Genomic DNA, 26381 nt, shown 5'->3' with positions numbered 1-26381 from the left:
AGATTCTATCACCTGCTGGTCACACAGCTCTATTCCTGCTGTCCTTAAGGAGATCAGTGCTTGAAAAAAGATAATCAACAACCTGACACATCAAGGGAAGAATGTTCTTGAAAAACCTTTTTGTCACACATAAAAAACCAGTTATTTTGTGCTTCAGTACTTGTAGCCAATAATGTTAAATATGCCTAGCAAAATTCCACTACAAACAGAATTTGATGTATAAATTTAAATTAAAATAATATTTATGGAAAAATATTTCATGCTGATGTTTGACTTTTAAAATGGATTTTAATCAGTAGAATGGAAATGCATGCTGTGTTTTACACATGTGCTGGGAGATTTTGTCCTGTCTGTTGCTAAGAAACAATAACTACCAATACTTAAGAGAATAAAAGCTGTGGCTGGGAGGAGGAAGATTAGAGGAAAGTGCAGCTGGTTACTTTCTTACCTGGGTAGTTTTCTCTTGGGAAGGGCAGAGACACCATGAGATTTTGGCCGGGTGGTAGTGGGCTGGGCTCTGCTCCTTCCCCGCTCTTGCATTTGGCATCAGAGGAGGCACAGACGGTCTGTGGCTGCTGCCTGGAGGAATTGGCTGCCACTGTAGAGCTTTTGGAGTCCCATTGCTTCTCCTACCATGGGTGAGCCTTTGCTCATTAAAGCAGCTGTTGAACTGGTTCCTTTCTAACACCTGTCCTGACTGGAAAGGACCCTCACCATCTATGCAGGTGCCCCAGGGGAAAACCCCAGGACCCTGAGCTGCAGGAGGGGTATCCCCGGCTGCGCGTGGCAGCTGCTATGGAGGAGCCCGGCTGCCACTGCCAAGCCCTGCTGCTTCCTGCTGCTGTCTTGGGCTTCATCGCTGCACTTAACCCACACTCCCCGCTGGACACGGGAACTGTGGAGTTTCTGGTACATTTCCTTGCCTGTCCTGGGGTCTGCTCCACCCTGCTGCTGCAGCCAGCACTCCATGGTTTCTGCTGCAGCCCATTCCACTGCCCAGCCCGCCCGCCATTGCTGCGTGAGGGAGGCTGAGCCCAGCCTGTTCCACCACCCAGCCTGCCCGCCATGGTCACGTGAGGGAGGCCAGGCCGGCGCCACAGTGCCCCCTGCAGGCACGGGGAGCCCCGCACGCGCCCTGCCCGGCCGGGAGCCAGCAGCGCCCCCGCGGGCTGTGAGCGGAACTGCACCAAGGGGAAAGCGCTCAACCCCGAGAGAGGCTGGCACTGGGCTCCTGCTCTGCCTGCTCTTGTTTGTTTCCCTTGTTATGTACACACACATTCTCCTAAAGAACTGTTATTCCTTTCCCAATATATCTGTCTGAGACCCTCTTAATTTCAAATTCAGAGAAAAGGAGCTCATATTTTTTCCTTTTCAAGGGAGGTTCCTGCATTCCTTGGCAGACATCTGTCTTTACAATGTGTAAAAGTCAGACCAAGTCCTTCCATATATTGCCAAAGTACTTTTATATTTTTCAGACTGAATTCTTGCAGGTGATCTTCCTATTAGTTTCATCTATTTCTGTAGCTCTGGTAACAAATATTTTATAATACACACTTGTAAAAGGACAGAGTGGAGTTTTATGTTGGAGACTTGGCAAATCAAGATTTACTTTTGTACAGTTTTAAAATTTAACCAATTTTCCATCAACTAACAAGTTGTACAAATTCCCTTGGGATATGAAGACTAAATCTTTTTTAGCTCCTATCTGACAGCTTGGAATAAAAATATTGCAGTTGGAGCTTACTACCACTTACACTTGATCAAACAAACACGAAATGAGTGTAAAATTGATTGGGAAACAGTGTTCAGACAACAGTAGGTACAGACCAATAGTTTTGTTTGAAACAGGAAGAAAGTATCGACTGGGTTTTACAAAAACATTAGATCATTGTTTTTATCACTAACTTGAATGTTGGAATACAGGACACAACTTTTGGTCTGAAGATGATTCCAGACATAGGTGGCAAAGATGCTGGAAGACAAGGATTCAAACCAATATGGATATGGGAAAGAGATCTGAAAAACCAGAAGCAATTCAATAGCAATCCATGAAAGATGTTACATTGAAATAATCACCTGCATAACTGGAAGCACTAAAGTTTAGGTAACAGTTTTGAAAAATAAAAATTGGCATTGATATAATACGTAAACCTGAAGATGAATCAACAGTGTTTTAAAATAGCAATTACCAGTCCAGAAACAGGAACAAGACAGGGAGGTAAGATGAGGAAAATAATTGTGCTGCTCAATATTCTATGAACAACATATTTTCTCTGTCACTGTATCTCATTTTGACAACTGTACTTAAAAGGAAAAGTGACCAAGAGATGAAGCACAATCTGGAGCATGGTAGGGCAATGGTAGAAAATGCCACATAAGGAAGGGGACATTTCTATCCTGAGATAGCAAAGACTGAGATGAGATATTGTAAAACATACCTCCCTTTCAAAAATGAAGGGAATATTCTGTTCTCCATATTCAGCAGGGCTCAAAATGCAAACAATGTGCCTCAGCTGTAGCAAGGGAGAGATAAATTAAGCGCCTGGGAAAATGTTTAAAATTAAGATGTTCTGCAATAGGTTTGCAAAAGGTTGCCTGGGACAACTCTGAAATCTCTAACACTGGAAATTGATTAGAAGCATGACAAAGTTCTTCATTTTCTTATCATCATGTGCTGTGGTTTGTGGATTCTAATTCTTGCTATTTCACAGACTTATTACATGGTGACAAACAAGGACCAAATCTGCAAAAGGGGTGAAACATTTCTGTAGTTTCGGTTGCTCATGCACAGGGCCTGAAAGCTTTAGGCATCCAGAGAAAGTAAAAGAGGGAAAGGCAGGGACAGAACCCTGAATAAAGAAGTTAAAATCTTGGCAGATTAAAGTGATCTTTTTTTTTAGAGATGCTAAAATATCACAACACTTGCTGTTTACCCTTTGCATCTATGCTGCAATCTGAGGAGGTGTAAGCTCTGTTTGACACCTTCTCAGCTGATGGGGCATTCAGATCTCTCTGTGCCTCACTTGCTTTTCCTCCTGACTTGCTTTGTGTGGTATATATACCATAGTATATTTGGCTAACAGAAGAATTTGATGATCTAAGATAAAGGAAAAAAATGGAAAATGGAAAAGGAAAAAAAAGAGGGAGAAGGGTCCTGCAGATGTGGACTGAGAGCAGAAAGCTTAGAGAAAGTACAAGGTGACACAAGCAGTCAGCACAGAGCAAAATCTACCCCTGCAAAACTGCAGGAATTTTCATGGTAAATGTGTTATTTGTTAAGAGTTTTTTTCAGCTGAGAAAATGAATGACTACCAAACAATTCTTAGAGATAATAATCTGGGTACTTTCAATTTTAAATTGGTCTTCTTTAGAATTATATTATTATTTTGTAGACCTAACAATGGTTGCTGGGCAATAATTTATTGCAGAACACAGCACTGCACTAATAGAACTAGCATTTGCACAGTTGGTGGTAAAAGCAAAGCAAAAGGCTAGTCACATTTCTTTGGATTATTTTGTAAAGTGAAATTAATTTTTGTGCAAAATGTCAGATAAAGGATCTAGAAGCAGTTTCCATTGATTTCAGTGAAGCAGAATCCATTCCTCAGTGAGAATTCAGCCAAATCCAATATGTGGAGCCAAAGTGCCATAGGTTGCTTGCCAAAAGAGTAATACCCCTGCCTAGGAGCCTAGGACAGACAGACTGACCTTTTCAGTCTCTGCCATCTCAAATAAGACTGCCAACAATAATGATACCTAGGGATCAAAATATCCATCTGCTATGCATGAGGCTGAGAAAAGCAGCTGTCTGGATGCTATTTACAAAGAAATGTGTTTAACTTAGAGCTAAGTATTAGCCCAAATGCTATGGTTCAGAGGAAGATCTGTCACTTTCTCTTGGTAGGGGTGCTGTTCATTACTTCATACAAGAGGGGCACTGTCAGTACATTGTGAACAGAGTGCTGAAGAAGTGAATAACAGATATATTCACTGAGATGGGCAGGAACTAGCTAGGCCTGCTTTGGAAAAGTATGACAGGGTGGCATCCAGAGGCATCTTCCATAGTAAATTATTCTGTGAATCTCTGAACTGGTGGTTCTGGACAGCATTCTCTCTGTCTAGGTCTGGCCCAGGGCACTAAGTGCAGACCACAGGACCCCCAGAGGTTAATAGCCAGCAATTGCTGTTAATGCAGCACTAAGGACACTGCTCAGTGTCTCCCTGAACATTGCAGAGATGAGAACAATGGTGATTCCAGTTTTTTGAATGCTAACAAACTCAGAACAGCACCCACTGCTCAGACCATCAGCTCATTGCCTCATTTAAACAGATGAACAAATACAACTTTAAAGTTCTTTAATTTGAGCTGTGGCTACTCACTAATAAGACCAAACCTCTTTGGTGAGCTGGAGAAATTACCCTGGTGTAAACTTGAGTTAGGATAAAGAGGAGGATTTCTGCAGCTCAAAGCAATACATGCAAAGATTATGTAAGGTAATTTCATTTATCTTCCTGTGCATCTTTTTCTTCTAAATATATAAAAAAGTAAGGTTAAGTTTTCTCAGATAAGACAAACAAAAAACACTGACAGTGTTCTACGGCTTTAAAATGGGGAATAGATTTGAAAAACATTTCAAAAGATAACATTTTTGAAAACTAAGCTATCTTGTCCCTCTGGGAGCTTCTGCATGTATCTAATAGGAAACCATTTGAGTCCAGAAATTGCACCCTTGCTTGGAAAGAGCTGATTCTGCCTTTCATCAAACTTCCTCTTTACAGAAAGCCAGGCAGTTTGTGGAAAATAATATTTCATTTTAAACATATTTTACTATTGTGCCTCTCAAAAATCTTTGCAAATTTTAATTTATTTTTTTATTACAAATAATTTCAAATAATGAAAACTGAAGGCACATATTAGAGTGAAACTGTAGAAAAACAAAATGTAGCCTAGTGTATGTAATCCACTAAGTTCTTAGAATTACTTATGCTCTTAAAAGCTGCAGTGATGTGGTGTTTGTTTGGTTTGACATAAAACAGCTCTATAAACACAGGTTGTATAAAAAAGCTTCTGACCACTTGGATATGAAATGTTATTCTTCGTGTTCACAGATTCTCTTAAATCTAATAAAAATAAGACTATGTTGGTCCACCTTGATGAGCAATGGCTTTAATTTTCCTAGTGAAATATGGCCTTTTAAGCAATAAGCAGAGTATTGTGCAGATATTGTTGCCAATAGATGTTTGGAAAATAATGAGTAGGGAAGGGATTGTATTCTTATTTCCTGGATTAAGCAAAAAACTACTGTGAACATTCTAAAACAGACATATTGTACTTGCATATTTGGCAGTATTTTCTGCCTAGGGGAAAGAAAACACTGGGTGATTCTCCAAAGTTTGTACATGAACTTAGATAAAATAACTTTACTACTTCTTGAAGAATCTTAAAAAGTGCTGTTAGTGTTAGTAATGTTAGTAGCTTAAATTAAAACAACAGAAGATTCCAACTGTATTGCTTGGAAATGCTGACCCTTCTCTAAGCTAGGGCTCACTGAGCTTCTGTTCCCAGCATGGGGACATAACGGGTTACACAAATAGTTCCACTTCCACAGCTGTTGGAGAGAAGTCATCCAAACAACTTAATACCCTCCACCTCCAGAAAAACTTTATTCAAACATAATGTTAATCAAGAATCTTTTTTCCCAACCTGACCTTTTTCTCTTGATAAATTCAGTCAGAGAAATGGAGCTGGTTTATTTTTTATGCCTAGCCCAACCTTCTCTTTGTTCTTCAATTTGTAAAATTGTCAAATGTAATTAAAACTGACAGAGTCCAAGATTAAATCAAACAAAAAGTAAACACTGTTTGTGTTATTTGGTTGATGCAAAGCTTTCACCACAAAATGCTTTTAGATAAATTAATTCCACTATTAGAGTGCTGCAGGACTGAAACATTGCTCCAACTGTTTGAACTTTTCAGGGACACTGTCAGGTCATCTTAGATTCAAAAGCTAATACATGGCTGGGGTTCTGAAATTGCATAAGAGAAACAGGTACCTGACTTCTACTGAAAGTTGACATGTGGTGGGAAGTTAATTGACTTCCAGCAGGAATTAAATGCCTTTGAAGGGTCTATTCATGTCCTTGCAAAAAGAGGCTCATGTCCTTCATGCAGATAAATGAATGTATCTGCTTTCACAAATACCTACCAGCAAAGTGCCTGAAGCACACATTTTACAAAACATAAACTAGTAAGAAAACCCTAAGAGCTACCTCTTTCATTTGATTGTATTTTGGTTAGCACTAGATATTTCCTTTCGATGTAAAATAATTATACTGTTCAATAATGATATTATTAAGTTGTGGAATAACTATAAGGTTAAATTTCAGCAGATTGCTCTATTAAGGACTTTCAGCCTGGCAGGCTGCAACCTGCAGTTTATCCCACAGATTCTAGTAGTGAATTACTCCTCACCTTTTAAAGTGCAGATTCAGAATCTCAAAGCATCCTAAGTTTTCCCCCAAGCATTTTTGCCTTGAAAAACCTCACTCCCATATCTCAATAGCCACCATGAAAATTCATGGCAGGCAATAGAGAAACTCAGTACTTTTGAAAACAGGTTTCTGTCTTGTTGACGAGATTTAGAGTTAAGCAATACAGCAATAAAACTTCACTTTGAAAAATTTTGAAAAGCTTTGAAAATAGGTCCCTGACTATCTCCTTTAATTCTTCATTGCTACTTTAAAAAGTAATGCAAGAAATGTGATGTTATGTGTATTGTTATTGTAATTTACTTTTCACACAGTTAATGGGCATTTGTCAATTTGTCAAATTGTGCTCTTTGTTTGGTACGTGTACATTAGTACCTCCACTAGTTTTGCAAATTTGATATCTTGATACTACATTATGAACAGAGTTTTTGGGGATTTCTCTCTTCAGTACCTTTAAAAAAACAATTGTAGTACCATGGGACTGTAGTCAGAAATTATCTTTCTGATCTTAAAAGTCTTATTTATCTGCAGATATTCTCTAAGAATTCTAGAGTCTCCTTGGCAAAGTTACCTCATTCAATGTTGAGTGTGGCTGCCATAAAGGGAGCTCAGTGACAGTCAGAGGTCTCTTAGGGACAGGATGACATCATGCTACAAGATGTCACAGGGACAGAATATGCTAGTCCTTCATCTCTGGCAATTGACATCTGAATAGAGAAGATTAGTGCAGCTATTCCCTTGTTATCTTCAGTGGACATGAATTCCAACCACAAAACCAGTGCAGAGATCTTGCACCTGGCAGGCTTGGGTCTTGAGGAAGGCAGTGCTTGAGTGAACAGAAGGTCAGGGCTGATCAATGAAAACAGTTAGTGTACACCAAAGATCCCTCACAGCCTTGTCAAGTCTCTTTGATAAAGACTATTTGTCTCTTGCTTTCATAACCATAGATATTTTTGAGACTTATTGAAAATAGCTGACAAAGATTCCTCTGTGGTGATGAGAAGCCAAGGCTGGTTACCAGAAAGATTGGAACATAGCAACACAGCTGTCTCATGTCTTGAAACCATCTGAAGACCCTCTTAATGATTGCTGAAGCAATGAGTTCAGCTCTGTACTATTTCTGCTAGGCAGGGGAGCACATAACTAACAATGAGATCTCAGGGTTACAGGCAGTGAACAGAGGGGGTTTCTCAATGAATTTGGAAAGAAGGCTTCAGAGCAGGACTTCTTTTTATAGCCAAGTGTTTTTATTCCATAAGATTGAGACAAAGGAATTAAAAAAGTGTAACAGTGTAATGGATCTTAGGTATTATAATTTCATCTGAAATAGCTCTGTGGCAATTTTTGATAATACACAACCCCCCCCCCAAAAGAACCAAACAAAACTGCTTTTCTCACAGAAGTTAGGGTTTGGAAGCTGATGCAGATTTTACATTAATGCAAATATAATGGGATACTGTTAAGATTGTTCCATTGCTGCACAGATGAGTTGACAGATATCAGAATTTGGACTGAGGACTTCAGCTTGAAGCTTTCCTTGTAACTAAGAATAGCGGGATTTGAGTTTAAATCGGGATTTTTACCCCTAATAATGTAAAAAGAGCTTGCAATCTTTTCACTAGTTAAGTAAATATGTTGAATATCTGGGGTTAGCTTACTATATGAAAGAATTCCAAGCTTTTGTTTTCAAATTCCAATATTGATAAAATGAGTATAAAAATATTATTCTACAATATTAGAAACCAAAGTAAAAGAACTTTAGGCCAGAATGAAGAAAAAGGCTGTGACAGTAATTCCGAATACAAATTAAACTGAAAAGGCTATCTACATTGTTCTGTATAAGAGAACTACATAATGATGTTCTAGAGTTCCTAATATTGCACTATTCTGAAGGGCTTTCCAGCTGTGGAAAAACATTCAGACCTGGTGCATACACTATTCTTTCCAGGAGATGGGGTCCTTTGTGACCAATTCTGCTTATTTACACTCTCATATATTGTTTAGCTTTAATGCGTTGTATGTTTAAAGGAGAATCAGGAATTCAGTCCAGTCTTCCTTAAATTCTTGCTGGATTTTATGTTAATTTAATCCCTTATTCCTCTAGTTACCTAATACAAAGGATGATTTCACTGTCATTAAAGATCACTTATTTTCCTATTTTCATGGTCTTCTCACTGTTATTATTCTTCTCATTGAAATTTCCTCTCTAGTCATAATGAACACCCAGAGCATTTCATTGAGAAAAACAGGGAGTTTAAACATTTTCTATTTCCCTAATCAAAACCCTGTCATTATTATCACTGAAAACCAGAGAAACAGATGAAGAATGACAGAGTTACACGAAAAAGAAAAAGAACACTGCCAAAGTGATTCTGTGATCACAGCCATTTATAATAACACTCTGGATGCCGGCATGGGAATCTAATTGCACACTAAAGACTGTTGTGTAAACTCAGCTTTAGTTGCATTACACAATCCTGATGCTTCAGTCACAATTGAGGCAAATATGAACAGAAATTTGGAAAGTCTTTGATTGCTATTGTGGAATAATTCATACCACTCATCAGTATGTCAATTTTCAATTTAATATGACATTTTTAAAACAGCCACAGTGATTCAATTCTAGAAGAAAAAGCATCCCTGGAAAATAATCACATTTTGTAAATGAAGAAAAGTAAACAAAAGAAGGATAAATTTTTATTCTATCACTTTTGACAGTATCCTCTTATAGAAAAGACTAAATAATTTTTAAAGGCAAAATTCTCTCCCAATTCACATTACAATATCTCCAGAATATACCCACCAACTTTCATACTATTTTCCATCAAATTACACCTGCAATATCACAAAGGCTGATTCATCTTTTGGTCTCAGATAAATCACTTCCAGCAAACAGGCATGATGAGAGTAAGACAGAAAACTTCAAACAATCTCTGAATTAAGAATGTGTTCTGTAGACACACTTGGCTTCTTCCCATCCCACAGATTTCTTACCCTGAAATCTGTATGTCACGTAATGGAGAAGAACAGGACATGGAAATTTTATCTGAAGGCTAAATTAAAATCCTCCTGCAGTAACCTGCTTGAGGAGCAGAGTGATGGGGAAGAAGGAAGGCCAGGACTGGTGCAATGCAAAAACATTAGGTGACAGCCCCCAAAAAACTCAAGAGGTCTTCCATCAGAAGGTATGCTCTTCAATCATCCCACCCTCTGGCATGCTTTCTCCCTAGCTATTTCACTTGATTCATGTTGTTTCAATACCTGCTGAATGGTTCACACTGTTTCACTGTTATTACTGTTACTATTTTACCTATCCACACTTGTCTCTGCCAGTCTGTTATTCATAATTGCCAGGGCTCCAACCCCACCAGAGAATCCATTTTGCTTCGAATTAGAGCTCATTTGCCTTGGATACCCATTGGCAGTTTCTGACAGCTGTTTCTGCATGATGGCCAGTGAGACTTTGTTGGAGGCCAGGAAGTCCTTCATGGAGATCATCTCTCCTGACAGACGGCGTCCGTCGGTGTTGCTCTCGTTGACAGCGTCCGTCTCGATGGAGATGTTTCTCCGGCTGCGCACATTTCCTGGCATCACCACATTCCTCCGTGAGCGAAATAATCTTCTTTGGCATCTGTGGCAGCACTTGCAGGCAAACTTTTTTAATATCCAGTTTATGGACTGCTTGATGACAATAGAGATCACATTAAATAAGGAGTAGATGCAGCACACCCCCATGAGTATGAAGACAAAGTTGCCAAAGCGGTAAAGGCCTTGGCTCTCATATCTGATGTTCTGGCTACTGACCAGATCACCAAAGCCAATGGTGCTGAAGGCCACAAAGCAGAAGTAAAGTGAGTCAAAGTAACTCCACCCTTCAATCGGTGTGTACATTGCAGAGGCACAGCAGGAAATGATGAGGGATGCTACACATAAAATCAGCATAACATAATACACAGAGGGCTTCCAGCCCGCCAGGCTGTCCGCCTCCGAGGTCCCCGAGCCCCGCCGGCCATTGTGAGGGAGAACCCCTTTCCTCCTCAGCTGTCTTTCGTGGCAGGACTTCATGACGTAAGCTATGACAGTGATCAAGCGCTCCAGGAACAGGTTAAAGAACAAAATAGTCCCTGCACATCCTATAAGGCCGTAAAATATCAGAAAAATTTTGCCTCCAATGGTGGCTGGGGTGGTCATACCAAACCCTGGAAAACAAAAAAGAACAGTTGAAGAAAATAACCTGTAGGTACCATGTTAGGACTTCCATCACGTGTAAGACTGATGAACTGGTAGCAATTCCCTGTGCTACAGCCAAACTTTGAGAAAAAATATATTGTCCCCAGATGTTACCCACTTGTGCTTGACTATGTCTGAGCTGTAAAGGGAAGGAACACATGCCAGCATTTCCTCCAGAATCAGAATGAAACAAAAAGCAGAACAAAACACATAGACAGGAAAAGAGAGTTTAGAGGAGGTCTGAATTTTGGTCTGGTTGCTAGGTTCACTCTTTCTCTCTTTGTGCTTTGGATTGCTTCCAGGCTTTGGGGTTATTGCCGCCACTTTATTCAGTCTGATGCTTTTCTGCACCACGGCTCTGTCCCAGGGGTGGCTCTTGCCTTCCAGAGATCCATCTGCACCAAGTCTTTGGAACACAAGGTGAAATTTCTCTGAGGCTCACGACTCCTGGTGCTAGTGCAAGTGGCACATTGCCCAGCACTCAGCACCCACTGTAGCCTGGCTGTGGGAGCCCAGGCTGGGAGCACACATCACATGACACAGCCTCTGACAGGACCATCAGCCCCCCATCAGTGTCCCTGCAGGAGTTAAAGATGCCCTGCATCCAACTCAGCTGTCTGTCACTCATTATCATCCCTTTTAAAATCAGCACTGCTGAAGTTTTTCTATTTCTCTGTGTCCCACTCCACAGCTCAAGTCTGCATGTGGATCTTATCAAAAGTCTCCTCTGGTCTGATTCCTTGTCATGGGATTTCTCAGGCCAGATGTGCTTTAGTCTACTCTCAAATATTTCCCATCCTAAAGCCTGAAAATAGTAATTCTGTTTTGGTTCAAACTGTTGATAAGACAATCTTTATTTAATAAGATATTGCTAAAGAATAAAAATATGTCCAGAACAGCATTAAGTAGATTAGAGTAACAGTCATGACAAATCTTTGCTAGTGTTTTATCAGGATTATTAATGGGCTACATAGCTGACCAACTAAGCAAAAACATTTTTGTTGACAGGACAGAAAAATCACAGGAGACACTGTTTTTTTAATTTTTCTTTGTAACTATGAGATGCCAATTATGAAATAAAAAGATTAGGCTCTGAGAAATACAAGAAAATATAATCAGTATGATACACTTGTACTTCAAAGACAAGAGCAATGTGAAAAGACCATGTTTCCAACAGTGCCAAACTGCACCTCTTTCCCTTCATTGGAACTTGCTGCCAGCAGAAATTCCTCTCTTACACTTGTCCTGCCTCACACTATACTCAGAGTGCCAGCCCTCATCCTCACCCCTCCAGCTCAAGCCCCACCAACAGCAGCTCCAAGTGTGGGCTGTCCAGGGTCACTTCACTTTTGCCTGAATCCACAGTCAAACATCAAGTGGTCCTAAGGAGGCTCCAGCCTCCTCATTGTATTTCTCTGCTTGGGAGAGCTGGACTGCAGCTCTGTGGTGTGGATAACAAGACAAGTGATAAACTACAGAAAAAACATTCTTTACAAGAATTTTTTTTCCTGTTGTTGCCTTTGGCACACAAGTATTTCTTCTTGCTTTCCACCATCCCTTTCTGATCATGACTTGATCCCTCTATAATTCTAGTTTTAATGATTATTTTCGGTGCAGGCTGGCTTATATGTAAGTCATGACCTCCATCATGTGAACCTGTGTGTTCAGGTTATATTATGTGGTAACCAAAAGTGTATATTTATATTTAAAAAAAAAAATCTAAAAAGGAAAATCACAATGACAGTATAATACTATCACACTTCATTATTTCTTGAAGTACTGGGCATAAATGGAGAAAAGCGAGCAGCTGTAATTCTCATCAATAGCCAGTTTGATAAGAAGGACTGAGGTCCAAAAGGAAGTTCTAAAGCAGAATCTTCCAAAAGCCAACAGTGAATAGCATCAAGCAAATATTAATCTCAATTTAAAAGCAAAAAGATTGTACTGAAATCTAACAAGACAAAATGGGCATCAACTGCCTATTCCAGGCCAATATTAGGCAATTTCATCTTTTCTGTTGCAAACTGCCCCAGTGCTACCAACTGCTGTAAGTGTTTCTCGTGAGTCATTACCCACACTCATCTCCCTCTGTCTGGTGACACACGGTTTGGCATTTTGTGTTTTAATTCTAGATGTCCTGACATTCACAGGTCACAGTAATTAAATCTTCACTTTTCTTTTCCTGATGCACCTCATGCCATGGAAAAGTATGAGAAATAGTTCAGCAGTCCTAATCTCTCACAAATGAAGCCTGGGGTGCCTCATATAGCATATGTGTAAGGAGACTGGGACAGACATATGAATTTCACAGTCAAATTAGATCATGCAATTGGGTCTATTGTTCTGAAAAATATGTCTCTTTTCTGAGATGCCTCATCTCCTTTCTGAATGTGTGATGTTCACTGCTCCTGCCCCTCCCACCAAGAGGAAGTAGGCAGAAAGAAGGGGCAACACTATAGCAACGAGTCATTGTGATGTTAGAAATATAAACATCAACAAAAACCAGCATTCCAGTTTAGCCCACAATGAGAGCTCTTTGTGATGTCGTGTCTGTATTCCTAATGTATTTTATATTTATTTCTTTATCTTTGTCAGTTTGGTTTAAATACTCACTGGGGAAATGATGAATTTCCAATGAAATAGACAATGGATAATAATTGAGATTCATGATAGGTGTGAACCAAAATAGGACAAAGACTTTCAATTGCAGTGAAAAAAAAATCAAGAAAATAATAATTAGTAAAGAGAAATATGGGAAGTCTTAGACACCTGCAAAGACTCTGACCCTTTGACCCTCTTTTTTTCCAGACACATTTTGTACTAAACAATCTACATAAGGATGTTTTGTGTTTCTAAAATAGACAGAAGAAACAACTCTAACAGAAGCTGTACTTCAAAGACTCCTTTGAGAAAATGTCCTCTACTTTGCACTGTTCCAACAGTGTGCAGACACCAATATTTAGGTAAAATTCATTTCTGCTATGATAACTTCCTCTGGTGCTCTCTGAGCAGGATATGTACTCCTAACAAAACTACTTCTGCTAGAGCAATTCTCACCTGTAGAGACTTGTAGGAACAGCTAAAGGACTCTCACATCTTGTCACATTGCTGCCCTCATGACACTGCTATGTTAGCAAGCTTGTAGAAGTGTCCTGTTCCAGAAAGGAAGGAGGACATTAAGTGCTTCTTTCCAGAAAGAGAAGAAAAAGACTCATTTCTGAGAAGACTTCCACTGTGTAATAGGACACATTGATGGAAGCAGGTATGGTGCTGTCACAGCTGCCTGACAGCAATAAACCTGCACTTAGATCCAGTTTCTGATATGAAAAAACACCTTTAGTGTTGTTGATTTTGCTAAGTCTATGCAGAAAACCACACACACACACACACACACACACACACATATGCATGCAGGCACCTCTGCTTTCCCATCAGTGGAAGATCAGTATCTGAACTGTATGGCTGGCTGGTGAGATATACATCCATGCATGTTGTCTTAAACATTAATTTCACCATCTTGGTCTTGTCTCTTATGAGGAAGGGAGAATGAGCTAGCCATTAAACTTTCCTTTAATATAACAATTATTTGACAAAGAATATTTTATTGGGACAGTCTGGGGTGTGGTATCATTTATTTAATTGCCAATGCTGTTTTCTTGTGCAGATGAGTGGTGGGGAAAGGCTCAGCCTGCCCAGAGAGGCAGGGATACATGGCTATAACAGCATTCCTTTATGCTCTATGCTCTTCTGCTTCTGCATTTGTCTGCCCAAGCAACCACTGCACCTCCTGCCCAGCATATGCAGCACTCCAGAGCTGTAATACCTGGAAATGTCTCCAGGGCTATTTGAGCTGAGTCATAGATGCAGACTGCTGTGATGAGTGCTCAGCTGCTTGGTGACCTGGGACCTGCCCTGAGTGCTGCTGCTGCTGCTGCTTCCATCTGCCAGAGTGCACCTGCTATGTCATGCACAGGCAGGGTGAGAGGGATGTAACCTTCTGCAGACCTCCTGGCAGGGTTCAGTCCATTCCAAAAGGACAACACTGATGCTGGAACTAATAGTGTAGGATGTCTTGATGAAAAAATACAGATATGAGATCTTTTCCCCTCTCTAACTTGTTTGGAGACTCATCACACCTGACAGACAGAACTCTTGTCACTGGTTCAGTGAGGCTGAAGGGCTGGTTGGAGATAATGATTTGAGGACTGCATGGATGCTGTGCTCTGTCTGTGCCATCACTGGGTCAAAAAACTCGTGTAAGAGATTGGGCATAACATTTCTTGCTCTCTGAGAAAAGGCTTCTGCAAACCCAACCCTGTGACACAGATGTGGGTTAGTGTCACACCAAGTGTGTGAATGGGACTTCAAGGCTAGAAATAGCAAAACCTCGATTTGTTCTAGAAGGCATAAGAAGAACTGTTTTTGTGTTAGTGTGTGAGGAAATGTCTCTATTTAACACAGCAAAGTTCAGCTCACAGAGAGTCATTGTTAAACCTTGTCTGGAGAGCTGGGTGCCTGTTACTGCCCTTCTCTCATTTCACATATGGGAAACTGCATGTTCTGCCTTGAAAAGAAACCTACCTTAAGAAAAACTTCCAATCTTAAGGAATCTAAGAGACACAAGTAGAAGGAATGCCAAAGGGACAACATTAAATTAACAATGCCATCAAAAAATAGTTTAAATAGACATTCTGAGGGATCTGTTGACACATGTTGTCATGTCTGTGTAGTCCTTAAAGAATACATGACTGTAATTTTCATTATTGCACAATTTTCACATAAGATAATTTATGGAAACCTTGCCATTCTGATTTATATAATTAAGGATATATTTTACTTAACATTCACATCATGTCTTCTCCAAGAAATGTACACAGCCTTATTACAACTGCTGTGTGAACATAAATTCAATGTATAAATGTTTTATGACTACCTTAAGGTTTCTGTTTATAATTTTTATGTAGTTTTTGATGCTGGAGGTCCTAGGTCTAGTGCCTTTCCATTACCCCTAGATAGATTTGTACCTCTGTACAGCTTTTGTATTACTAGAAGGATAGTACAAAGTCCAGTTTTGAAATACCTTATTACTATTTTCAAACTTCATTACTTGTTGAACAGTCATTTAAAGGTTTTTATTTAGGCTTAAAACATATAAACATTAATCTAATTATAGAATATACATTGAATATGAAATACAATATTTGCATTTAATATTCAATTACATTTTCATTTTAGTATGTTATGTAAAAAGGCACTTGTGCCTGCACTTGTACCTCCAAGAAAACCTGAAATCCTGTGCTCAAATGTGCTTAACAGCTTTTGCCTTGGTATGGGTATAGTAATACTGATGAGTGGCAGTTCTGTGGACAAGATTTGTGTATATATATACATGCAAAACTGAAAAATATACAAAATTACATCTAAGCCAGATACATATACATATGTAGAAACTTCTTTTTTGTTGAACAGAAACATTTCTTTTCTGTTGAATAGTCTACCTTACTAACAAAGAGCAGTAACTTCAAATGATAATTCATCTTGGCAAGGTAATAGTTTATCTGAATTGTGAATCTAATTAACACTGTTTCAAGGGTTTGTTTGCAGTCATTCAGTCTGTGTAAACATAATAACCCCAACTATCATGGAATAGGAACATAATACTGTGTACTCATTAAGCTGTAAGTTCACCTTCTCTAAAATTTTCCCTTTTGAATCATACAAAGCTGCCTGTATTTCAAGAATTTTCAAAGATTAGTTTAAAATTGCTTATTGTTCCTTTATTGCTGACATATACAGCCTTTCTATGGAATGAAGCTTTAGCATTTCCTCTCATTTAGGGGTAAAACTATGGGAAATAAGGCAGATATTTTGACTCCCTCAGGGGTAAAAAACAAGTGGGGCCTGCTTGCATCGTTTTGGGGACATACAGTTAGGGGCATCTCACTGGAGGGGACAGTGTAAAATTAAAGTTCTTCCCTGGCTTTATATACCAACAATTTAAAGCAACTTGTGATTCCAGTAAAGCAAAAATATCTCGGCTGTATTAAGCTCAAAAACGTAAAGAAAAACATCTTCAAGATTACAGACTGCAAGGAAGCTGGACACAGATAAGAACTTATTTTTGGTAAGCTGAAGAAACAGTATATGTGCAGGTGTGTTTTTGTGTGATTACATTTTCCTAACCAATTTCAAGCCTTATCTGGATGTCAGAGAGGAAGTTTGGTAGCCAAGGGCATCAACATTGCTACTTTCCAGGAAACAAAAACCTCACCCAGAAAATTAGGTTGGCCTGATGCTTGGATACATCAAACTAAAGGACAGATCAAAAGACCATGGCATAAAAGACAGTACAGATGCTGCTTTAGTTTCTTGGAGACTGACAGAAGTCCCCAAAAAAGCTAAGAATAAAGGAAAAAAAGTCATAGTACTCAAGCAGGTGCTGCAGGAACTACAAGTACAAGGCCCATGAGGTCACACCATAGAGAAAAGGCTGTTGGTCTTGTGTGTAATAAGGATTTTGAAATATTCCATACAACATCAGAAGCAGATTGCAATTGTAACTAAAATTTTAAAAACTGGTGAATGATGACAGACAACATTATCAGAGATTTCAGTGAATATTCATCATTGGACAGCTGGTAATGGAGATATGAAAAATCTGATAGTGGTTGCAATGGAGCACATGATGATAAACTTCAACTTTGGTTTTATTAACTCTGAATTTCTTATCTGTTAATCTGTGTCTCAACAGTCAGGAGTTATGAAGGGGACAAAGGCTATTTATCTTTTTTTTTTTTCTTTTAATTTTGCAAGCAAACATTTGTTCTGGGGTGAGGCATGCTGATGGGTGGACACTTGGGGAAAAATCTGAGTTTGTCAAGCAATCATAGAATTACAGAATAGTCTGGGTTGGAAGGGGCTTTCTAAGATCATCTAATCCAAGTCCCCTGTGAGGGGCAGGGACATGTGTTAGACCAGGTTGCTCAACCAGAATAGTGCTGAGATTCTTCAAAGACTATACCACCCACCAAAAAAAAAAGCATTTTTGGCACGAGGTACAAAAATGTGAAAACAAAATTAAGATACCATAGTGAAGGCATAAAAATCAAAGAGATGTGACAACAGCAGAAAGCACAGTGAATTTTGGCTCAGTGAAAAGAGTAAGTCATTGCTGAAACCTTGTGCTGGCTTCTATTCACAGAACAGCAAGGTGTGTACCTTTGTTTTTGAAATGTCTGGCTTTTTCAAAATGCAAAAGGACTTGCTAAGTCCCTGGCTCATGGGTGTCCTAAATCTAAAGCATAGATTCCTGTGAGGCCAGAGATGCTCTTTTAGTGACAGCTCTAGTGGCAAATTTCTGAAGCAGTGATCAAGCAAATTTCAGTGATCAAACCCACTCACATGATTTTAACAGGTCCAAACATTCATGTAAAACAGGACCCATTTGTAAAATATGATGGGAAGGTTCAATGCTCTGCTACTCCAAATCCTCCACAGTAACTTTGGCTTGCTGTGAAAGTGTTGTGCTATTGCAAATGTAAAAACACCCACAACACAACACCTATTTCAAGGGCTGAATCTCTTCTCACCTCTCTGGGTGATGATCAGTTCTGCTCACTGTGCATCAGGCATATCCCAAGTCTCAGCATTTGCCTTACCCACGCAAACTGTTAAACAAGGACAAGACAGGCATGCAGAGGCAGGCAGAACTGAATGAGACTACAGCAAGATGTTAAGGAGTAGCTAAAGGCTACAGAGCTAGGCATTTTCTGATATAACTGAGCAAGTGATGTACAATGGGCATCCCAAAATCAGACAGTGGCTAAGGTTGGAAGGGACCTCTGGAGACTGGCCAGTCCAGCCCCCTTGCTCAGCCTGGCCTCCCTTGCATGGTAGGTGCCCAGTTGGACGGGAATTCATCTAGAGGATAACAGGGATCTCTGGCTTTCCAGTCAGATATTTACAGATTTGTGGAAATAAAGATCATATACTTTAATGTCTGGAAATGTTCATATACGCAGATATAAAATTGCAGTGAATCCTTTCAGAGGAAAAGTTGTGAAACCATTTCTGATTTTTGACTAAAAGTTAACGGGTCCATAATAGCTTTTGACATCTTTATTTAAAGATCTTTATTTAAATTATTTATTTATTTGAATAAATCTTTATTTTCTCTCTGCTTTATAAGATTTTTCTCTGCAAGTGGGTTAACTGGATTGCTTTTTTTTGTGAGCAATTAGTGCACTGCTGTTGGAAGCGTGAGCCATTCTAGAGGAGCTCTCCTCTCTGCCCAGAGGTATCTGCAACTATTATTTCCAACAAAATATTTGAGAGCCTCCAGAGAAAGTGAGCTCTTCTAGGATGACAATCCCTGAATAGAAATTAGAAGGCTGAAAAATATAAAATTTTTGTGGGTGAAATGCCTGGCTGAACTTTGAAAAGGTTACATGCACTCTGGGGTGCAAGGCAGTGAGCTGCTCCTTTTCTTGAAGCCTGAAGTCCTGGCCTTCATGCTAAGGAACAGGGACTTCAGAAGAGCCCATCTTTTCAAACATTATTGTTTAAAGAAGGAAATGCATTTTAAAATGCACAAAGAGAAATTTATCACAAGAATCATCATAGATATTTCAGATTATTTTGGAAGATAGCTTTTCCCAATCTTTGGGAAGCTGTTAAACCTGGAAGTATGATGGTTCAGCAGGTGGCAGCTTATGGACAACACTCAGCTCTGTATATACTCTTTTCACAGATGTGGCATGGTTTACTTGATACTGTCAATGCTGATCAGTTAAGTAACTAAATTTAATTAAAATTATTTTTCACACTCTGCTTATGAAATTAGTGAAGCTGAGAAGGCTTTTACTAAATACGTTTATCCAAAAACACAGTAGTATTGCCTGTTAAATTCATTGAGTATTCTTCTAGAGGAAGCAAAAATGCCCAATTTACTCCAAATACAATCTATTTGTCAATTTTAAAACCTTTGAAAAAATGACAAAGTAAAGTCTTGACTCTTTCTAGAAGCTTTGAATATGCCACCTGCACTAGTAATAGGTTTAACTTCACAGTACTTATTCCCCAGCTGAACAGCACCTTTTGCTTTGGAAAAGAAGCACGTAATTAAATTATAGGATTTTTTAGGGCTCTAAGTGTCCAGTAGATAACTGTGTAAAAAGAAATTTGGAAGTTTTGAGGCTATTTATCAAGTCTTTTCTGCACTAAAAGGATTCTGTGCCATCTTCTGTCTTTCTATAAAGTCTTCCTGGAAGCTAAGTCCAAAACAGTTTGCCCTACATGAAAAGGCTTTGATACAGCATATAATGTACATGCTGAAAAATAGGAACAAAATCCTGAGCCACAAAGGATTCTCTTCTAAAAGAAAAAGGTTGTTAGTGAAGTACTTGAGGAGACAGAGTCTATCAAACTGGTGAAAGGAAGGTTTTTGAACTACACAGAAAAAATCACCCAGCCAGGAGCTGAAGAAATTATTGCTTTCAAAGTCACAGCAACTTTTCTAACAAGCAGAAAAATAAGTCACATTCTCCAAAGGGGTTTTAAAAGAAGAGGAAAAGATCATGCTTTTATGTGTAGCATTTTCAAAAAATTCTCAACACATATGATAAAGAATGATGTAGACAGAGAAAAATTAACCCTGTTCCAGCAGCATAGGCAGACCACAGCTGCCAAACTCCCATAAGTGCAAAATATAGGAAAAAAACCCTAAAAACAAAACCACACCAGACTGTTGTCAGGAGTACAATATGCCTTAAGCATAAATTAGCATTAGAATGTTGAATGATGAAATTAGCTGGTCCAGTACAAAAGTATTTTGTGAAATAACAAAAGGACTAAAAAGTCCTTGCTAAAATGTGTTTTTATATAATCTTGACATGTTCATGGCTTTATGATTTTATTTTTCAAAATGCATTGCTAATAGTTCTCCTAACAGAAGACAATGCAATGAAAAGCTTTAGGTAATTCAAATGACCACTTGAGAGGTGTGTCTGTGCAAACTTCATGAAGTTCAACAAGGCCTTCGACAAGGTCCTGCACACAGGTCAAGGTCCATTTCCATGTCTAGTAAACTTGCCTTGAAAAAGGCCTGCTGTTGGACAAAGGGTCCACAAGCAGAGAAGGTACCTTCTAACATCCACATCCAATGATTGGATGCCAAGGGTGTACAAGGGGTGTATTTATGACTTTGACCAGGCTTGCATCCTCAAATGGCATCACCTCCTGCTAGGATTGGAATGGCTAGGGGACTAAGGGGACCATTGATCTGAGCTTGCTGGGAATTCTTTTAGTTTTTAAAGGAATCCTGCTTCCCTGCTTGCTCTTCCAGCTCTGCTGCACATTCTGTCCTTCCCCTCACCCTCCCTCCCATCTTCTCCTTTCATTTTGGGTTAGATGTAATATTTCTGTTGTGTTCCTTAGCAAAAATTCAAGCTCAGAAAAACTATTTTTACCTTGCTTCATTACTAAATAAATCATGTATATTAGAAAATGCCTACTATGAAAGTTCTTAGAGACATCTCATTAATCAGCTTCCAGCATTTAACAGAGATTAAACACAACATACTTACTGACACAATAAAAACCACAGACATGAGGAAGGCTGGGCTAACTGTCATCATGCACATGATTGAATTTTGGGTACTGCCTCCCAGACAAGTTTTAATGTAAGAACCAATTTGTTCTCATAAAATTATTACAGGATATTAGCAAACCAGATTTACTTTACTGCATATCAATTTAAATTTGAGAACAAGGTTCTGTGCCTAAAAATATATAGTTTGAATGGAAAATTACTATATTTTCTCCATATATTGTTAGGGTACATATTCAACACAAAATAATAATGTATTTCAGTTCTTATTCCCAACTCAGTTATGAAAACACACAGTGCTCTGTAGATTACCTCCTACATGTCTTGCCACAGCTGAGGCCTTGGAGCTTGTGGGGAAGAAGATGTGAAGTTCTTCCACTCTTGTCTTTCTACAAAACATTCACAATTTCAGTTTAAGACTTTGCCATTTTTACCTTGGAACCACTGCATCTGAGGAGATCTCTAATGATTCAGGCAAAGACACCATTTGCTTTGCAGCCTATTCAGCACATGGAATTATTTTTTTCAGGTATGTTGCTCACCTCAGGTTTACTGAAAACATCAATGCTTATGGTATATTACTTTTGGTACATTAGAAAATGCAGCTTTAAAAACCCCAGATTTCCACCTTTAATATATCATCATAAAAAGCACCCATTTAAGGAGACCATACAGTTATGCTTCTTCTAGTACAATTTAATATTACTTTATTTGTTCTACTCAGCTAGTAAATTCTGAGGTTTTATTATGATGTCCTCCAAATAATTTTATTTTAAACAGGCTGAAGTGACAGTTTTTAAACTCAGCAGTGTGAGGGCAGGTAATTCAGCATAGTCCCAATTTACTGATGTGAGCAGGTGTGAGGAAATGGCAGATTTATTCCAGTGCTGTACGAGTAAGCACATGCCAACAGAGTCTGCTCAAGGATCAGGTCTTCCTCAACACAATGATACCAACTGGTACAGTACAGATGTCTTTAAAAATGAAATGTGCTTTCCTGCTTTGGCTTGTAAGATGCGAACACATTATTTTAAAACTTCTGTATTCCCCATTTTACACAATCCTTTGCAGCAGTATTCTCTTTAGAGTGAACCAAAGCACACAGTGCAGCCTGTACTAATCCCCAAGAGCTGGGTCAGGCACACAAACAATTTGACAGGCTGAAGAAATTTAAAATCTTAACAGCAGGTTCACTGCTTTGAGTAGGGAGGTATCTTGTGAGTAAGTTTTTCTACCCACTGCACTAGCTAAGGAAAATCTAGGTTCCCACTACTGTTTCCATATGCTTCTCTTCCAAGATTTACACATCTGGTATTTTCCAAGTCTCTCTAAAACCCATGCTGTACATGACCAGTAGGAATTCACATGCAGTTTGAGAAGCCATAATACACTTCTAATTCACCATGTTTATTAGAAATCTGCCAAGCACACTTCTTTTCTGATTTGTATCTAATCATTAGAACAGCAATAGCTATAAGAACAGTAATAATATAACTCCCTCCTATTAAGGGTAATGCACACCAAATAAGAAAATGGGGGGCAGGCTACAGGATTTTGAAGCCTCAATACCTAGTTTTGGGCTGCACCACTATTTTGAATAATGATACACCATCTTCACTCTTCTTGATCAGACATCTTGCCACATCTAGCCATGTTAATTGCTGTTGCAATTCTGCTGTCTGGCTAAAAGGAATTTGTGTAATCTCATGGGTCAAAAGCTACAGATCTATGGTTTCACTAAAGCAAGAATATGTTTGGGATGAAGGAATAAAAGAAAGAGAATGGGGAAAGAGCTTGGAGTGAGGATAAATGGCCTGATGTAGAGTGCAGATCTGAGTCCAGACATCTCAACAGCAATGTTGAAAGAGACTGGGATTTGCATCTCTGGGAACAGACTTGAGAGATACTGGCTCTGTATCAGCGTTGGACATCTTATACCAAATCCTTTATACTTTCAGGTGATGGCATATTTGAATGCAGAACTCCAGTGGATCTCACTGTAAGTGAATCCCACCTACCAAGTTCTGTTTGAGTCCTGTTGCTGTAGTTACACCAGCATTGCCACATAAATACAGCAGTTGCTATCTACACTGATAAAAAACCCCAGCTTTCGCAGTTTACACAGAAATTTGGTAAGAATTTATCTCAGTGGCAACAGCAACAGTTGCCCACTTGTCCCTGGCACTTTCTTATGCCAGTGTAGCTGTACCCTCACATTGATCCAAAGGAGAGGTTAAAAATCATAGAATGACTTGGGCTGGAAGGGACTTTAAAGACCATCTCTTTCCAATACCCCTACCATGACACCTTTCACTAGACTGGGTTACTCAGAGCCTCATCCAACCTGGCCTTGAACACTTCCTGGGATGGGCCATCCACAATCTCTGGGCAACCAGTAAAGAATTCCTTCTTAATATCTAATCCAAAACTACTCTCTTCCAGTTTTACAATGAAGCTTTTGTCAGAGTACTTGTAACCAGCTCAGTCTTGATCCAGCTAGTTGCAGAATCCCACAAGAAGCAGGCAGGTGGTGGAGATGAAGTGGTTCTGGGTGTGGAAGGGGTTTGGGACAATGGGGTCCAGCACTGACTCTGAAGAACATCAGGGACAGGATGTTTCCACCAGACCAGCTCATAGTAGGCAAGTGATTCATCAAATGCTTTTGGTGTTGGATGTGTTGCCCTCTCACTCCTGGAAACTGCTGTTTTCTGGAGGTATGTTTCCTTCAGCCCTGCTTACCAGGGAGGCTCAGAGAGCTGATCTGTGCCAGAGCTCCTGCTCTGTCCTCCGGGGGAGATGACAGCATTGGAAGAGGGGCCTCTTCCAATGGGTGCTGCTATGGGCAACTGTGTATAGGAGAATGTAGGCAGAGGCTGAGAAACCCGGGGGGATGGAGCAGAGTAGAAACAACAGCCCAGCAGGAACAGTTCTCAGAGCAGGTTGTAAATGCTGATGAAACATTATCTCAAGCTCTTTAGCAATTCTAAACACTACAGCCATTGTGTCAGCAGTCCAAAAGTTATGCTATTGCTCCTAGATGTACATGTGAGTTTTCATCCTTTCTAAAATGAGGCTGCTAAGGATGGGGAGCAGATGGAGAGGTGCAGAGGCACAGCAAAACAGTCAGCTCTGCACCATCCTCTGCTGTCTTCTCTCCTCTTGTGAAAGATAAGCAGAAGCTGACATCTGCAGATGTCAATTTACTACCTTCCTCACATCTAACAGGGCACTTTTTTGTGTGTTTTTGTTTTGTTTTGTTATTTTGTAACCATTAGGGAAATTATATTTTAGGTTCTTTTAGAGAAATTTAGTTTCTCTTTAAGAATGTGACAGGCATTTGTATAAGCCAGTTTAACCTGAATATTTCAGCTGTCCAGGAAAAGAGCAGATTACACTTCCATGCAACCGTCATTGAAGAAAAATTTTCATTACTTTCATTACCACAAAAAGTACCAGAAACAGCTATTATACATCTGAGTTTAAAAGCTGACTTTTATCTCCAGTTCTTTTGCAGCTGTATTTAGGAGTGCAAGATGGACCAATCCATGCATTGCACCATGCCTCAGCTTTGTAACCTTTCCACAACTACAGCAGTGAGCCAGAAAGCTCTGTGAAAGCAAGGTAACAGGTATGCGTGTCAATGCTACTGCTGGAAACCTGTGACAGTGTTATTCCTCTGTGCCCTCCAGTCTGCCTTTTCCTGCTGTCCTGGTCTCTCCTGTGGATACCAGTGCAGGGGAACCAGGAGTGCAATACTGCTGCTTCCATCTCAAAGGCCACCGTCAGGTAATTGGTTTTTCTTATTTTAATACTCCATCCCATTGCTGTTTCCTTTCTTTTCCCAGACCCAAGATAAAGCTTAGATTAGCTTGCTTGCCTGTTTTATTTCTTCTTAGGCATTTCATTGACAGAAGTCCAGACAGTTCAGGAGGAGAGGGAGGAACTACACAAATTACACGAATAGTAATTACATGGACATTACACAAATAGTCTCCTTTGGGACACACTTGTTCAGATTAGACTCCATCCACCTCTGCTTTATATGATGGCAGCTCTGCTAGGTCAGCCTTTTTTTCAAGTATGCCAAATTACTCACTTTTTAACACAAACCCAAGAAAGACTAAAGTCTCCTTGGATCTTATTCAGTCAAACCTTATTTATGTGCATGCTTTATTTTTTTCTAAGACAAGAAATTGACTGTGAAGATTAACAAGAACTTATCCTGAAATTTAGTAGGAGGTTTTTAATATATGATATATGATATGATATGATATGATATGATATCATTTATTTTATTCTTCTATTTTCCAGAGGATAGAATAAAGCTCTCTGAAGAATTTATAGTTAAATAGTCATTGACAGCTTATATTTAACTGCTAGTTTTTCAGTAGAGGATGATTGTATCCAAGACAAACTTCAATAAATTGAACTAAATCACATCAGGCATTGTCACACCTTCAGTTCTCCAAACATTTCTTAATCATCATTAAACAGACACAGTGAAAGTCTGCTAGCGGCTCAAAGAAACCTGAAACAGGTTCTAAGTAGATGTGATTCTACCCAAAGACAACATTCAGCTCTACTTCTCCTGTTTTTTTCTTTTCATTTGATACAGGCATAATTTGCTAGAGATCAATAATCTGACATTCTTCACATTATAAGATTCATCCCCTTACTATTTATGTGCAGGTAAACTAACTGGAACATCGCAAGGGATAATTACAGCTTTGTACACAAAATATAGAACAGAGCAACACTTCACTTCAAAGCAGATGCACAGCATGTGCACATCCACAGATGAAGTGCTGTGTTTGGCATACTGGATAAAATGCAATAGTGGCACCAATAATTAAGAAATAATTGATAACATTTCCCACTGCAGAACAAGTGAACAGTTCCATCAATGAAAGCTTGGTCTTGCCAATTTAAAGTAATGAGATGCAGGAAATTGCTGCATTTACTCTTCATAGAAAGTTAAGCATCTCTTCGTGGGCAATGGATACTTTGGAGTTCTTTTCACACATTCTAAAATTTCTCCTTTTCTGACAAAACTTTCT

The 26381-nt window shown here is 39.2% G+C and overlaps 1 protein-coding gene across 1 annotated transcript in view; it reads right to left on the bottom strand.

Annotated features, from left to right (window-relative positions):
* Nucleotides 1-8388: 8388 nt before the first annotated feature.
* Nucleotides 8389-26381, bottom strand: part of KCNK13 (potassium two pore domain channel subfamily K member 13) — a 44567-nt gene continuing 26574 nt past the window's right edge. The window contains exon 2 of the mRNA XM_079309073.1: nucleotides 8389-10687. Within this exon, the coding sequence (XP_079165199.1) occupies nucleotides 9795-10687 (893 nt within the window). The 3' untranslated portion in view covers nucleotides 8389-9794. The remainder of the gene's footprint in view (nucleotides 10688-26381) is intronic.

Source organism: Erithacus rubecula (assembly GCF_903797595.1).
Source record: "Erithacus rubecula genome assembly, chromosome: 6".
In the NCBI taxonomy this organism is placed as follows: Eukaryota; Metazoa; Chordata; class Aves; order Passeriformes; family Muscicapidae; genus Erithacus; species Erithacus rubecula.
Note: the sequence above shows the minus strand (reverse complement) of the source record. Positions and strands in the feature narration are given on the sequence as shown.